The sequence below is a fragment of the Scyliorhinus torazame genome, chromosome 5, assembly GCF_047496885.1.
Source record: "Scyliorhinus torazame isolate Kashiwa2021f chromosome 5, sScyTor2.1, whole genome shotgun sequence".
Taxonomy (NCBI): Eukaryota; Metazoa; Chordata; class Chondrichthyes; order Carcharhiniformes; family Scyliorhinidae; genus Scyliorhinus; species Scyliorhinus torazame.
The window spans coordinates 212,611,328-212,627,551 of record NC_092711.1 but is presented as its reverse complement, the minus strand read 5'-3'; the positions used below and the strand labels follow the sequence as shown (position 1 = coordinate 212,627,551).

The window sequence follows — 16,224 nt, the reverse complement described above, 5'->3', positions numbered from 1 at the left end:
TCACCAACGGGGTCTCGGTCTTCCAAAGAACGATGGACCGAATGGTGGACCAGTACAGGCTGCGGGCCACATTTCCGTACTTGGACAACGTCACCAGCGGCGGCCACGATAAGCAGGAACACGACGCCAACCTTCAGAAGTTTCTCCAGACCGCCCAAGCCCTCAACCTCACTTATAACAAGGAGAAATACGTTTTCCGCACAACCCGACTGGCCATCCATGGCTATGTCAGTGAAAACGGAGTCCGAGGGCCCGACCCCGACTGCCTGTGCCCCCTCCTGCAACTCCCCTTCCCCCACTGCCCCAAAGCCCTGAAAAAAAGCCTCGGGTTCTTTTCGTATTATGTCCAGTGGGTCCCCAATTATGCGGCCAAAGCCCGCCCACTGATCAAAGCCACCACCTTCCCACTGACGGTTGAGGCCCGCCAGGCCTTCAGCCGCATCAAGGCAGATATTGCCAAAGCCACGATACACGCGGTGGACGAGTCCATCCCCTTCCTAGTGGAGAGCGACGCGTCAGAGGTCGCCCTCGCCGTTACCCGTAATCAGGCAGGTCCGTAGCCTTTTTCTCCAGTAGCCCCAACGCCTCCGAGATTCGACACTCCTCAGTCGAAAAAGAAGCTCAAGCCATTGTGGAAGCTGTGCAGCATTGGAGGCACTACCTCGCTGGTAGGAGGTTCACCCTCGTCACCGACCAACTGTCGGTAGCCTTCATGTTCGACAACACACTGCGGGGCAAGATCAAGAATGATAAAATCTTGAGGTGGAGGATCGAACTCTACACCTATAATTACGATATCATGTATCGTCCTGGGAAGCTCAATGAGCCCCCAGATGCTCTGTCCCGTGGCACATGCGCCAGTGCGCAAGGTGACCGACTCCGGGCCATCCAGAACGACCTCTGTCACCCTGGGGTCACCCGGCTTCTCCACTACATCAAGGCCCACTCCACCGAGGAGGTCAGGGCCATGACCAGGGACTGCCAAATCTGCGCGGAGTGTAAGCCGCACTTCTATCGACCAGATAAGGCCCACCTGGTGAAGGCATCCCGACTTCAAAGGGCCCTTCCCCAATACCAACCACAATGCGCATTTTCTCAACGTCGTTGACGAGTACTCCCGCTTCCCCTTTGCAATCCCTTTCCCCGACATGACCGCGGCCACTGTCATTCAGGCCCTGCATAGTATCTACACCTTGTTCGGTTTCCCCACTTACGTCCACAGTGACCCGGGCTCCTCGTTTATGAGCGACGAACTGCGTCAGTACCTGCTCGGTAAGGGCATCGCCTCGAGCAGGACTACCAGTTACAACTCCCGGGGGAACAGACGGTGGAGAGGGAGAACGCGACGGTATGGAAGGCCGTCGTCCTGGCCATACGGTCTAGGAGTCTCCCAGTTTCCCGCTGGTAGGATGTCCTCCCCGACGCGCTCCACTCCATTAGGTCACTCCTTTGCACAGCCACGAACGAGACCGCTCATGACTGCCTATTTGTTTTCCCTAGGAAATCCACCTCCGGGGTCTCGCTTCCGTCCTGGCTGACGACGCCGGGGCCTGTACACCTCCGAAAACACATGAAGAACCATAAGTCCGACCCCCTGGTCGAGAGGGTCCAGCTCCTTCTCGCCAACCCCCAGTATGCCTACGTGGCGCACCACGACGGCCGACAAGATACAGTCTCCCTCCGGGACCTGGCACCCACAGGTTCCCCTACGACCATCACCTACCCCCCCCACCCTACACCGAATAGCGCCCCCGCCCCTGCATGGTCTACAGCCCCCCTCCTACACCCACTCCCTCCATCGCCGACCTACAGGGATGAAGCTCCAGAAGACACGCTCCCGGAGTCAACACCAGTGCCTGCAGCGACGAGTTCAACACCCGTGCCCGCAGCGAAACCAGAGTTCAGGCGATCGCAGCATACGATCAAGGCGCCGGACAGACTCAACCTGTGAGCCACTTCACCCCCGCTGGATTTCAATTTTTAACAGGGGGTGAATGTGCTGAATGTATTACGGGCAACCAATCACCACTGTATTACATTACATTACATTACATTGTACTATGTCGTGCCCTTGTGGGCTCCACCTATGGACCATTGTATTATACTACATTGCATTGTCTCATGTTGGTGCCCTTGTTGGCTCTGCCCCTGGCTTCACCCCCTCGGGGGAGGTATATAGATCTGCTGCCCTGCAGGCGGCTCTCAGTGCAGAGCAGTCGCAGGCAGGCACAGTTCTAGCTGATTAAAACCACTATTCACTTCAACTCTCCGTCTCGTGTGAATTGATGGTCGTATCAGTGTCCAAAAGGCTAGGTGGGGCTACTGGGTTACGACTAGAGGTGTGGGCTTAAGTAGGGTGCTCTTTACAAGGGATGGTGCAGACTTAATGAGCCGTATGGCCTCCTTCTGCACTGTAAAGATTCTACGATTCAATGATTCTGCCAAGGGCCCCATGGGGCTGGGGCTGGTTTAGCACACTGGGCTAAATAGCTGGCTTTTAAAGCAGACCAAGGCAGGCCAGCAGCACGGTTCAATTCCCGTACCAGCCTCCCCGAACAGGCGCCGGAATGTGGCAACTAGGGGCTTTTCACAGTAACTTCATTTGAAGCCTACTTGTGAAAATAAGCGATTTTCATTTCATTTCATTTCATTCATGGGACATAAATACCCCGGCCCAGGTCAGGTGCGGGAGAACTTTTGAATAGTCGGAGTTGTATTGTAGTAGACAGAATAAACAATGAGTTTTCTTATAGTCATCGTTTGCTTGGAACTTTATACTGGCGACGAGGGTAAAGTGGAGCTATAGGAGACGCATTTCCTCCATACTCGGCTCACCTCGACAAGGCCTAAGGAAGTCTCCATCCAGCCTGCAGGCATGCCACCGATCGGAAAGTTAGTAGCTGAGATGGGTGACAAGACTCACTATATTGAGCGAATGCCCAATTTAATCGACTCAACAACATGATCGGCGACGAAAGACAAATGGTGACCCTCCTCACGGTCTGCGGAAAAGACACCAATAGCATCATCAAGAATTTAACTTTTCTGGATTCACACAGTTTGCAGAGTTGGTTTCCTTGCTAAGCGGCCATTTCAATCCAAACCAGCTGCTGATAGTCCACAATTTTTGTTTTCACATGGCCACTCAAAACCAGGGAGAGTGCTTGACCGATTTCTTGGCCCATTTACGAATACTTGTCGGATTTTGTGAATTCGGCCGAACTTTGTCCGAGTTGCTCAGAGACCGGTTGATCTGCGACATCCGCGATGTGGCGACCAAGAATGTTTACTTGGGGTAATGCATTACGATTTACAGAAGGCAACCAATGTGACTGTCCCAGAAAGGCGCAGAGCGCCATGTCCAGGAGCTTTGTGGCATAACTGTCCTCAGCCTAGGGGTGCCCATCTGGGTGCAGAACAACCCTTCCTGTGCTGTAGCTCAGTACTCCCGCCATTGGGGATCAGCGTCAGAATTTTCCCAGCAAGAGGCGATGGCACTTCCCCATGCCGGAGACACTGACTTGTGGGATGTACGTACCAGTGCCCGGAGAAAGCAACGGGACAGGCACCAGTGGGAAAGTCCAGCTGCTCGCCGCTAGACCTCCGATGACTGCCCCCAGGGATGGGCCCGTTTCATGGAGGACCAAGCGGAGAGAGACCGTCATCTCTATTGTACCTCGGCGCCATGTGTAGTGTCCATTCAGGTGACGTCCACATCAACAGTTTCCCTTTCCAGCTGGAGTTCGATACCGGGGCTGTGGTCTCAGTAATCAGCAGCTGCATGTACAACCAGGTCCGTTCGGTCATCCACAGCTTGGTTTTGTGGGATACCGATGCAAGGTTGGCAGCATATACAGGGGGAGCCTTTGGAGATCATCGGCACCTCTGAGGACCGCGTGGAGTACGGAGCACAGTCGGCCAACCTGCCATCGGTGGTAGAGAAAGGTTCGGGCTCCAGCTTGCTGGGGCAGGATTGGCTGAAGCACTCTGGCTGATTGGCAACTGATGTGCCTCATGTATCCCAATGGGCTGGATGCGGCACTGGCGTGTTTCCTGGGCGTTTTTCAAGACGGATTAGGTATTATCTGAGAGGCCTCCATCAAGATTTCTGTGCACACCGAGACCTAGCAATGATATTTCCAGGCCCACCCCATTCCCTACGCATTAAAGCCTAGGTTAATGTAGAGTGGGATTGTCTGGAACGATTAGGGATCATCCACCTAGTGCAGTTCACAGATTGGGCTGTGCCGGTTGTGCCAGTCTTGCGGCCTGATGGCTCTGTCCGTCTCTGCAGGGATTATAATTTGAGGATAAATCAGACGTCCCGTTTGGATCGTTACCCAGTGCCCAGAATTGAAGACCTGTACACTCGGCTCAGTGGAGGGCATACTTTCACCAAGCTTGACATGAGCCATGCTAATCTGATGTTAGTTTTGGACCTGGCCTTGTGGATGTACGTGATCACCAACACACACCGGGGACTTTACGAGTACACCAAGTTGCCTTTTGGAGTCTCCTCTGCATGTGCCATTTTTCAGCGGGTGATGGAGAACATTATCCAAGAATTCCCTCAGGTCGTGGTTTACCTCAGTGACACACTGATCACTGCTTCGTCCGATCTGGACCATATGAAGAACCTGAAAGACGTGCTACGTCAGTTCAAGGCAGTCAGAGTCCGCTTACGGCGGGAGAAGTGTATATATCACACAAAAGAGGTGATGTATCATCAATTGACGACAGACAAGGAGTCGGGAGAAAAACTGTGGCTTTAATCAGCTTAAAGACACCTGCTGGCAGCCGGTCCCAGAATGAGGGCAGGGCTGGAGGTTGGCCACTGTTATACATGAGCCTGAGGGGAGGAGCCACAGGCAGAGCCAGCAGGGACAAGCCCAGGCATGTAACAATACAACAGCGCAATACAATACAATACAGTGGTTTACTACATTCGCCCCCTGTTAAAAAAAGAGTCCGGCGGGGGTGAAGTGGACAGGTTGAGTTATAGATCGAGTCTGCCGGGGGCTTTGACTTTCCGCTGTGACCGCCTCAGTCACGGCTGTGGTGTGGATATTGGTGTCGGATGAGGTGTTGAGGCCTGCATATCCAGGAGCGTGTCGTCTTCTGCGTCTCGCAGTGGATGAGTAGCAATGGGGAGAGACGGTGTAGGGTCGGGGTAGTGGTGATGGTCACTGGGGAACCTGCAGGTGGCAAATCCCTAAGGGAGACTGTGTCCTCCTGCCCGTCATGGTGTGCCACGTAGGCATATTGGGGGTTAGCATGGAGGAGAAGGACCTTTGCGACCAGTGGATCCGACTTATGGCTCCTCGCATGCTTCCGGAGGAGGACGAGCCCTGGGACCGTCAGCCAGGATGGGAGCGAGACCCCTGAGGTGGACTTCCTGGGGAAAACAAACATCCTCTCATGAGGGGTCACATTGGTGGCGGTACACAGGAGCGACCGGATGGAGTGGAGCGTATCGGGAAGGACCTCCTGCCAGCGGGAGACAGGGAGACTTCTAGACCGTAGGGCAAGAAGGTCGGCCTTCCAGACCGTCGCGTTCTTCCTCTCCACCTGCCCGTTACCCCGGGGGTTGTAGCTGGTAGTCCTGCTTGAGGCGATGCCCTTGCTAAGCAGGAACTGACGCAGCTCATCACTCATGAAAGAGGAACCCCGATCACTATGGATATAGGTGGGGAAACCGAACAAAGTGAAGATGCCGTGCAGGGCCTTGCTGACTGTGGCAGAGGTCATGTCAGGGCATGGTATGGCGAACGGGAAACGTGAGTACTCATCAATGATGTTGAGGAAGTACACGTTATGGTCAGTGGAGGGGAGGGGCCCTTTGAAATCGACGCTGAGGCGCTCAAAGGGGCAGGAGGCCTTTACGAGGTGTGCTCTATCTGGCCGATAGAAGTGCGGTTTGCACTCCGCGCAGACCTGGCTGTCCTTGGTCATGGTCCTGACCTCCTTGATGGAGTAAGGCAGGTTGCGGGCCTTGATGAAGTAGAAGACCCGGGTGACCCCTGGGTGACAGAGGTCATTGTGGAGGGCCCGGTCGGTCTACTTGTGCGCTGGCACATGTATCGCGGGATAGGGCATCTGGGGGCTCATTGAGCTTCCCAGGTCGATACAAGATATCATAATTATAGGTGGAGAGTTCGATCCCCCCACCTTAGGATCTTGTCATTCTTGATCTTGCCCCGCTGAGTGTTATTGAACATGAATAAGGCAACCAACTGTTGGTCAGTGAGGAGAGTGAATCGCCTGCCAGCCAGGTAATGCCTCCAATGTCGCACAGCTTCCACAATGGCTTGGGCTTCCTTTTCGACGGAGGAGTGTCGAATTTCGGAGCCCTGGAGGGTACGGGAGACATCCCGTTTGGCCTGCCCGCCTGGTTGGGGGTAGCAGCCAGGGCAAAGTCGGACGCATTGCTCTCCACCTGGAACGGGATGGACTCGTCTACTGCATGCATCGCGGCTTTAGTAATATCTGCTTTGATGCAGTTGAAGGACAGGCGGGCCTCGGCCGTCAGGGGAAAAAGGCTGGATTTAATGAGTGGGCGGGCCTTGTTCGCATAATTGGGGACCCACTGGGCATAGTAGGAGAAGAACCCCAGGCATCTCTTCAGGGCCTTGATGCCCTGGGGGAGGGGAAGTTCCAGAAGAGGCGCATGCGGTCGGGGTGGGGCCCTAGGACTCCGTTTTCCACAACGTAGCAGGGGTTCCGGGAGGCGGAGGGGCGAATCAAAGATGGTGGCCCCCGCGGGTTGCATGTGGTGGGTGGCGCCGAAGATGGCGGCCCCCACGGGTCGCATGTGGCGGGTGGCGTCGAAGATAGCGGCCCCATGGGTCGCATGTGGCTGGTGGGGTTGAAGATGGCGGCAAGCACGTGGCGGGTGGTGTTGAAGAAGGCGGTCCCCACAAGTTACACGCAGCGCTGCTGGGCTTACAAACAGGTCGGGCCTGGCAGACTTTAGAGAAGTGGCCCTTCTTACCGCACCCGTTGCAGATCACGCTCCTCGCTGGGCAGCATTGCCTGGGGTGCTTACCCTGGCCATAGAAGTAGCATTTCGGGCCTCCGGGATTGACAGGTTGCTGCGTGGCACAGGCTTGCACGCCCCCGGGTTGGGTGATGGCGGTGCCCATGACGTCCACGAGGGTGCCGCGTGGTCGGAGATGTAGGCATCCAAGTTGCGGAAGGCCACTTCTAATGAGTCCGAAATCCGTACTGGTTCTTGGAGGTCGAGTGTACCCCCTTCTAGTAGGCGCTGACGGATGTAATTAGATTTTATGCCTGCGACATAGGCGTCCCCGATACAGCAGCTCTGTGTGCTCGGCAGCCGATACCGCCTTACAACTGCAGTTCCGGCCGAGTACCCGCAATGCGCGCAGAAATTCGGCTTGCGATTCTCCGGGGCGCTGTTGCCTCGTGGCAAGAAGATGCCTAGCATACATCTCGTTGACTCCATTAACATACTGTCCTTTCAACAGCGTTATCGCATCCTCGTATGAGTCAGCGTCCCTGATGATAAGGAATACTTGCGGGCTCACCCGTGAGTTGAGGAATTGCAGCTTGTGGGACTCGGCGACGGTGATCGCGGAGGACTCGACGTACGATTCGAAGCAGCGTAGCCAGTGTTCAAACGTAATAGTGGCGTCGGCTGCTTGGGGGTCCAGCTCCAGGCGATCAGGTTTTAGCGATGGATCCATCTGAAAATTTTAGGCTGATTAAATTCATGTACCATCAATTGACAACAGACGAGGAGTCGGGAGAAAAACTGTGGCTTTAATCAGCTTAAAGACACCTGCTGGCAGCCGGTCCCCGAATGAGGGCACGGCTGGAGGTTGGCCACCTTTATACATGAGCCCAAGGGGAGGAGCCACAGGCGGAGCCAGCAGGGACAAGCCCAGGCATTGAACAGTACAACACAATACAATACAGTGGTTTACCACAAGAGGTGATCTACTTTGGTTACAGGGTAGACTGGAATGGCTTGCACCCGCTTGACGATCAGATTCGAGCACTGCGACCAAAGGAACCTCCAGAGTTCCTCTCTTTCATGAGCCTAATCAACTATCATGGCAAGTTAATTTCAAATTTGGCGACTTTATTAGCCTCATTTCATCTGATCAAGAATGGCCAGTTATAGATTTGGGATCCGCTGCAACAGATGGCATTCGACAAAGTGGAGCAGCGGCTCTCGTCCTTGCAGCAATTGACTCATTTTGACCCTTGCAAACCCTTGTTGTTAAGCTGCGATGCTTCGCCTTACAGCATCGGGGTTGTTCTGGGGCAGCAAATGGATCATGGAACAGAACTACATTCAAATCGAAAAGGAAAATTTGGTGTTGGTTTTCGTGGTGAAGTGATTCCACCAGTACGTTTACGGGCATACATTTACGGCCTAATGGACCACAAGCCCCTTTGGGGGTTGTTCAAGGATAGGATAATCCCTCACCGTGACATCTGCCTGCCTTAAACACTGGCTGCTGCTCCTGGTGGTGTACAAATATGTGTTTGAACATCGTCCGGGAGCGAAGATTCCGCACGCGGATGCCCTCAGCCGATTCCCGTTGCCCACCAGTATGCCGATGCCTGACTCTACAGATGAGGTGATAGAAAGTTTGCATGACCCCTTGCCAGTTATGCTGGCCCAGGTGATGGCATGGATACAGATGGGCCCGTTGTTGGCCAATACTACATAGTATTGTTCAGGGCCTAACATCGCACTCTCCTGGAGGAACTGCGCACGTTCACCACAAAGGTGGCTGAACTCATTATGGTCGATGGAATCCTACTGTGGGGCTCCCGGGTGGTCGTGCCCGAGCGAGGCCAGGGGGCAATCCTAAAAGTCCTCCACAGCGGACACCTGGGCGTCTCGAAGATGAACATGTTGGACCGTAGTGATGTATGGTGGCCCGGAATAGACACAGACATTGAAACATTGGCGAAACAATTTACACAGTGCCAGGAGCACCAGAAGTTCCCCCTGCAGCTCCACTCCACCTGTGAGAGTGGCTGGGCCGACCATGGTCCCAACTCCACGTGGATTTTGTGGGACTGTTTCAAGGAGCAATGTATTTACTTATCGTAAAGTAAAGTTACCCATTCAAAGTGGATTGATGTCCACTGCATGTCCAAGACAATATCCTGAGCCACTACTGAGAAGCCCTTGACAAACGTTCATGGGCTTCCCGAGATATGAGTGTCGGACAACAGCACAGCTTTCACAAGTGCAGAATCTGCCTATTTTCTGAAGTTAAATGGGATCCGCCATGTACGGACTGCACCTCACCACCTGTCATCTAATGAATTGGCCGAACGGGTGGTACAAGCATTTAAGCATGGCCTGTGAAAACTGACCGCTGGTTCCCGTAAGACCTGCCTGGCTCGTTTCCTTTTTTATTACCTGTGGTGATATACATCACTGTAAGTACACAAAGGGTTAAAGTACATACACTACACCTAGCTAGGCACTAAAGGGAACTCCAGAGACATGACACACAGACAGTCAACCAATAGGTCAGTAAGATAGGACACGACCAATGGGCAGTCACGATACACACAAAGTGACACTACCACAGGAGGGCATTACACCAACCCATATAAAAAGGACACAACACACACAATCTTCCTCTTTCCAGTGGAGACACACAGTATGTACAGACACAGGGTCGATTGAACGTCACACCTACCACGTGGATTGTAGCAGACTGGTTAGTCAGTCTGAGTAGCTATAGCAGGATTAACAGTAGCGTTGAATCCAAGTAGGAGAATTGTTAATAGTTTAATAAACGTGTTAAAGCTATCTCCAAGTCTGAACCTTCCTTTATCAGAGTGCACATCAAGGAAGCAGCTTATGCTACGACAAGAGGATAACAAAACATGGTTCCAGAAGTGGACTGTTAAATCCATATAGTTTCAACTCAGCGAACAGTGACAACCAGCAACAAAAGCCAGGCAAGATGATGTTCGGGATTCCAATTCCACAGCAGCTCCAGTACCAAGACAATCTCAGTGAAAACTGGTGTTGGTTGCGGCAGAGATTCGAGATCTACCTGGTAGCATGCGACCTAGATGGCGTGGCGGATGCAGAGAAAATAAAGCTTCTACTTACCATCGTGGGTCCGGAAGCAGCTGAAATCTTCCAGACCTTCAAATACTCGAAGGGGCAAAACAAGAGCGACTTCCAGGCAGTCCTGGACAAATTCCAAGAATTCTGCGCGGAAAATACAAGGAACAAAGGTAAAAGAGGCGCCAAAACTCACTGCGAGGTAGGCTTGCTGCAACAGACGGCAGTTTTGAATTGCAGCCATCTTGGAAAAGGTGCTGCACATGCGCAGTTGCAAGAAGAGCGCACAGAACGGGAAGGTCCATTTGCGCATGCGTGAGAAGCCGCGCATGCGCAATTGTGAAAAAGGCCCCAAGTAAAGGACCAGCGATCTGCGCATGCGCAATCGCTTCCTACGCTCCACGTCACAAGCGTCATGACGTCAGAGGCCCCAGACCATGCCTACTTAAAGGGGAAATGTCCCAAAACACAGAAAAAAAAATTTAAAGCCTCAAAACCAGATCCTTTCACCTGGAACGACAGCACAATGCCTGAACTTCGACCAGTAGCTGAAAGTAACCTCCGCAGAACCCTGCAACAAGCAGTTAGCAACGCCCAAAGAGAAAACTATGACTCAGACCTTGAATTCTTCTTTGGACATCGTGAGCCCAATGCCAGCTCCGACACAAATGTGATGATATGGTCTTGGAAGACAATGACTCAGACAAAGCTTTCGCCTTGGGAGGCTACCCCAGTACCAAATCCGAACCGCAACTAGACGTGTTGCACATTGACGACCCCGACAACGGGTTCTTCGGATCTTCAGCCCAGCAGATATGACATCCCGACTCGTGAGTGCAGGATTATGCTGCGGCCTGACACCAAGAGACAGAGAGCGGTACAGCCCACAGAGAGTGGCCTGCTGCCACACAGAGAGTGGTCCACGCACCACGAAGGGTCCCCGACTCCACACAGAGAGTGGTCCGCGCACCACAAAGGTTCCCAGCCTCCACACAGAAAGCGATGAAAGACTCCACAACGAAACAACTGCACGTCTCCACACAAGAAGTGACTCCAGTGACACAAGCCTCCACAGCGAGCTCGTGGACAGACTCCACGATAGAAGCAATGCAAGACTCCAGAGCGCAGTCCTTGCATGAACAAGAAGTGACTCGAGTGACACAAGCCTCCACAGTGAGCTCATGGACAGACTCACGATAGAAGCAACGCAAGACTCCAGAGCGCAGTCCTTGCATGAACAAGAAGTGATGACAGTTTCCACAGAGAGACAAATGCACGATTCCACACGAGGAATGCTGCAAGACTCCACAGAGGGAGTGACACAAGCCTCCACAGCGAGCTCGTGGACAGCCTCCACGATAGAAGCAATGCAAGACTCCAAAGCGCAGTCCTTGCATGAACAAGACCATGAGGGTCTAGCAACCTCCTCTGAGCAACCAGCAGCAGACAATGGAAGTCTGCCATGCTCAAATGAACAATAGAAAGACTATGACAGTCTGCCGCACTGTACCGCAAGTGTACAGCAAGCAGACAATGACAGTCTACCACGCTCCAGTGAACACGAAGAAGACGATGATAGTCTACCACGCTCCAGTGAACAAGAAGACGATGACAGTCTACCACGCTCCAGTGAACAAGAAGACGATGACAGTCTACCATGCTCCAGTGTACAGCAAGCAGACTATGACAGTCCACCCAGATAATTTGAGCCACCAGAAGAAGACTCTGACGGTCTACCCAGATCAAGTGAACAACAAGAAGACACTGAGGCTCTGCCTCACTGTATGTGAGACAAGTAACGACGGCATCCCACTTCCTATACCAGATGTGCAACGTGACAGACCTCAGCTAGAATGTACAGAGGCACTCGATAATCACAGTGAGACTGCTGGTGACTCCAGTGACGCCACGTTACGTCAAAGCTCATTCGCTCGAGCCTCTCCACAAGCAAATTAATTCCTGAACGTTTTGACTCTGGACGTGGAGCATTAAGAAACCTCAGAAGATGCAAGTGAACCTGAAATAACTCCGGACGGGGAGCATCAAGAAATCTCAGCTGCCTCAAGTGAACCTGCAGTGGCTCCAGACGGGGAGCATCAAGAAACCAAAGCTGATTCAGGTGAACCAGAAAGGGCTCCAGATTGGGAGCATCGACAAACCAAAACTGACTCAGGTGAAACAGACCAGACTCCAGACGGGAAGCATCGACAAGCCAAAGCTGGTTAAAGTAAGCCGGACATGACTCCAAATGGGGGCGCCGCAAACTCAGTGACGGCACGCTCAGGGAGACAGCAGGTGCCACAAAGCACGCTAACACGAGTAACTGTGTAAAGGACTCGTATTATCCAGAGTGTGGTCCTTGAGCGCAGCAAACACGACAACAAAACCAACCAACACAACAACAACATCAAAGACAATAGCAAGAAGCGTACCAAAGGCAACAACATCGACAACAAGCACGACAAAAACAACACCAATGGAACTACGACTGGTACGACATGGTACAACTCTACAAATGAGGGACACTGTTATTGCTCAGCTCAGTACAATGACATGTCATGGCAGGATGATGCATCTTACCAATTCACGTTTACTGCACTACCAACAGGCAACATGGCTTTCAGGACAGATGCCATCAAGAATTACCATCAAAAAAAACAAAAAGTCCAAATCCGACAATGAAGGGATTTGACCACTTCTTGGTTCCTTCGGCACAGGGACACTGATGGCGTTTACAATGCAATGCCACCATCAACATCACCAACTCACCAACCAAACAAGAAAGCCATTCAACCATAATAATTAATGAACTTTGGAATCATGCATATGATTTGGACTTATTGTTTAATGATCACTGTTATCATAACTTGTACAGAGTTTCACTCATCTACCTAGTTTGTTCAATTTTCTTCAACACTGTACAGAAAATATGTAACACGAAAAAAGGGGGGATGTGGTGATATACATCACTGTAAGTACACAAAGGGGTAATGTACATTCACTACACCTAGCTAGACACTAGAGGGAACACCAGAGACATGACACACAGACAGTCAACCAATAGGTCAGTAAGATAGGACACGACCAATGGGCAGTCACGATACAGACAGAGGTGACACTACCACAGGAGGGCATTACACCAACCCATATAAAAAGGACACAACACACATGATCTTCCTCTTTCCATTGGAGACACTCAGTGTGTACAGACACAGGATTGATTCAATATTGAGAAGGATTGAACGTCACACCCACCACGTGGATTGTAGCAGACTGGTTAGTCAGTCTGAGTAGCTATAGCAGGGTTAACAGTAGCGTTGAATCCAAGTAGGAGAATTGTTAATAGTTTAATAAACGTGTTAAAGCTATCTCCAAGTCTGAACCTTCCTTTGTCAGAGTGCACATCAAGGAAGCAGCTTATGCTACAACAAGAGCATAACAAAACATTACCGACCATGCCACACGTCACTCCCGGGGTGGAGCCTTCGGAGTTGTTACTGGGTCACCGTCTGCACATGTGATTGAGCACCATCCTGTCAGACATTGGGGAAAAGGTCTGCGACCAGCAGGAACACTCCGAAGCACGACAACCCAGACCCATGAGGGAATTTTCCGCGGGCAACGCGGTCTACATGTTGAATTTTGCTGATGGGGCACTGTGGATTCCGGGGACAAGTGATAATGCGATCAGGGCGAGTCTTATATTCCGTATGAGTACAGAGAAGAAAATCGAATAGGCATGTGTACCACCTCCACAGCTGAGCCATACAAGACCTTGCGGAAAAATCAAAGCCCCCACAGCCAGTGGTTCCCCTTCCTCCTGAGAAGCCTCCTTTGATAGCCAGTGGGGCGGATAAGTCTCTTGACCTGAAAATGGGGAAGGTCGACTCATCCGACAGCGATTCGGACCTGGAGACTTTGCCAGCAGCGTTCAAAGCGGTCCCAAAGCAGTGGATGTTAGACAGCCTCGAGCAAGGCAAGCAAAGGATCCTAACCCACCTTCCATTGAGATGGAAGACGTGTTGGATTTGGAGGGGGGGGGGGGGGGTGGTGGTATTACAACCCAACCAGAGGCCACGGGGTCTGCGACATCAGAGTCCCTGTGGCTTCACCTGAATATGCCCTCCCTGGATCAAGGGGCGGAGACACACCCTTAAGCCAAGGGCCTCATGGGACATAAATACCTTGGCCCAAATGTGGGCTGAGCGTGGGAAATCCTTTGGGGAGTAGGAGTTGTATTATAGTCGGTAAAATAAACATTGAGTTTTCTTACATTAATCGCTTCAGGTCAGTCGCCTGGAACTTTACAGAACCCAATAAAATTTTGTTTAACTATTTAATTTAGTTTCACTGCTTTCCCTCCTATACTTACCATAGATCCAGCTGAGAGCAATGAGTTCCATGACAGCAGCTACAAGAATTACCCAGCCGGCTGTGAAATGGTCCATTAAATTGATCCAGTAAATCCCAGCCTGAAAAGAAGTGAAATATTAGAAAGTAGCCTGAAATAGTAAAACACAAAACTCTTCAAAATAAGATTTCTCTGGACAAGGAAACCTACACTTTTCTCAACCCATAACCAGCCAGCCCAATAATATTTTGCTTTTGAGACATTGGGGTAGAATTTCCACTTGCATAAGGGGGAGGAATCGGAGACAGGCAGACATGCAAATTTCTACTACTGGCTGGCGCGTTGATCCTGGGCCATTTTCATTCAGGCAGGATTGGGACGTGGTGACAGCTCACTGCATGCGAGGAGAAAGTAACCTGTTAGACCAACTAAAGGGGAAGGGGAACCACTGGCTGTGGGGGCTTTGATTTTTCCGCAAGGACTTGTATGGCTCAGCTGTGGAGGTGGTTCACATGCCTATTCGATTTTCTCTGGAACTTTCTATTTGTCGCATGGGTCACCCATTGAGACTGAAACTTGACCAAAAATTGGAGGTGGTCCTGCCAGCAGAATGCTGTGAGGATGGCATCACACCTATCTGCTATAAGACAACACAACCCCACTCGCTCACCACTGCCATACGATCTCAGCCGCAGCTGTTGGCTGTCCAGTTGCCTCTCCAAAATGACAGCCTGGCTGCGATGGTATCTTTGAATTTAAAAATGTATAAAACGTATTCAGAGGGCACACCCATGTTGCGGGGCACTCTCTATTATCTACATTGGTCACACTTATCTGAACATGGGGCCACCAAACTTCCATTGCTATTGGACATTGACCAGCAGCAGGAACCTGCCTGCCAACCTAATTGGATGATGAGCACACACTTGATCATTAATTAGCCCGCTGATTAAAAATAGCTGCGGGTGTCAGGTGCCAAAGCAATGCAAAGGCAGGACGCCAGAATAAAAATTCAGCCAATTCTATTAGATCATTACTGTCCATGTCTCCTTGTTCCAAAGAAGTGTTTTATTGCCGTCTCGTCAGATATATAATGTAAAAATAACATTTTGATTAGCCTGCTTTAATATCTACAACCATGTCCATCACCAAATGAGATTATTTGCATCAGCTCCAAGACAAGGTCCTTCATTCCAGGCAACGTGATTTCAGGGGCCGGAATTCATTCTCAGTGTGATAGCGAGTGGGAAATGCTGGGATTTTCCCGATAACTAACCCGGTGAGTCTGTCGCCAGAATATGACGTCAATTAGGACACTTAATGGAGCTCCACGGGCTTCACATCGCAAATGATTCGCTGGGACAGCATTCGGCAGCTCTACACGAATGAGGGGGAGCAGCACTTCGACTGATCCCGCAGAGCAAACCCCAGACAGCACGCAGCCATGCCATTGCATAGACCAACTCCATGATTTGAAGATGCTGACCTGGCTAGACTAATGGACGTGGTGGGGGTCAAAACAGTACAACTTGTCCCCCTGAGGGGGTCGGAGGATCAGCCACAGAGCAGCCAGTGACACTTGGGAGGCAATGGCAGCAGCCACCAGCTTGGGGAGTGTCAACAGGAGGACCGCCACCCAGTGTCTCAAGAAGCTCAATGACCTTCCCCAGACCGCAAATTAGAATTTGGCGCCCTGGCACCAGTCCCGCCAGCTACCCCTGGGGGCTCCTCCCCAACGGCCCTGTCCCTGGGCGTCAGGGTGCCTTTCTCAGGGTCCTCAACCTTTCATGAGGAACGGACACTG

At 51.7% G+C, this 16,224-nt stretch overlaps 1 protein-coding gene across 1 annotated transcript in view; it reads right to left on the bottom strand.

The window, feature by feature from the left end:
* The window catches only part of LOC140420929 (sodium- and chloride-dependent neutral and basic amino acid transporter B(0+)-like), a 269,713-nt gene that overhangs the window by 12,241 nt on the left and 241,248 nt on the right, over positions 1–16,224 (bottom strand). Inside the window, exon 12 of the mRNA XM_072505091.1 lies at positions 14,442–14,541. Within this exon, the coding sequence (XP_072361192.1) occupies positions 14,442–14,541 (100 nt within the window). The remainder of the gene's footprint in view (positions 1–14,441; positions 14,542–16,224) is intronic.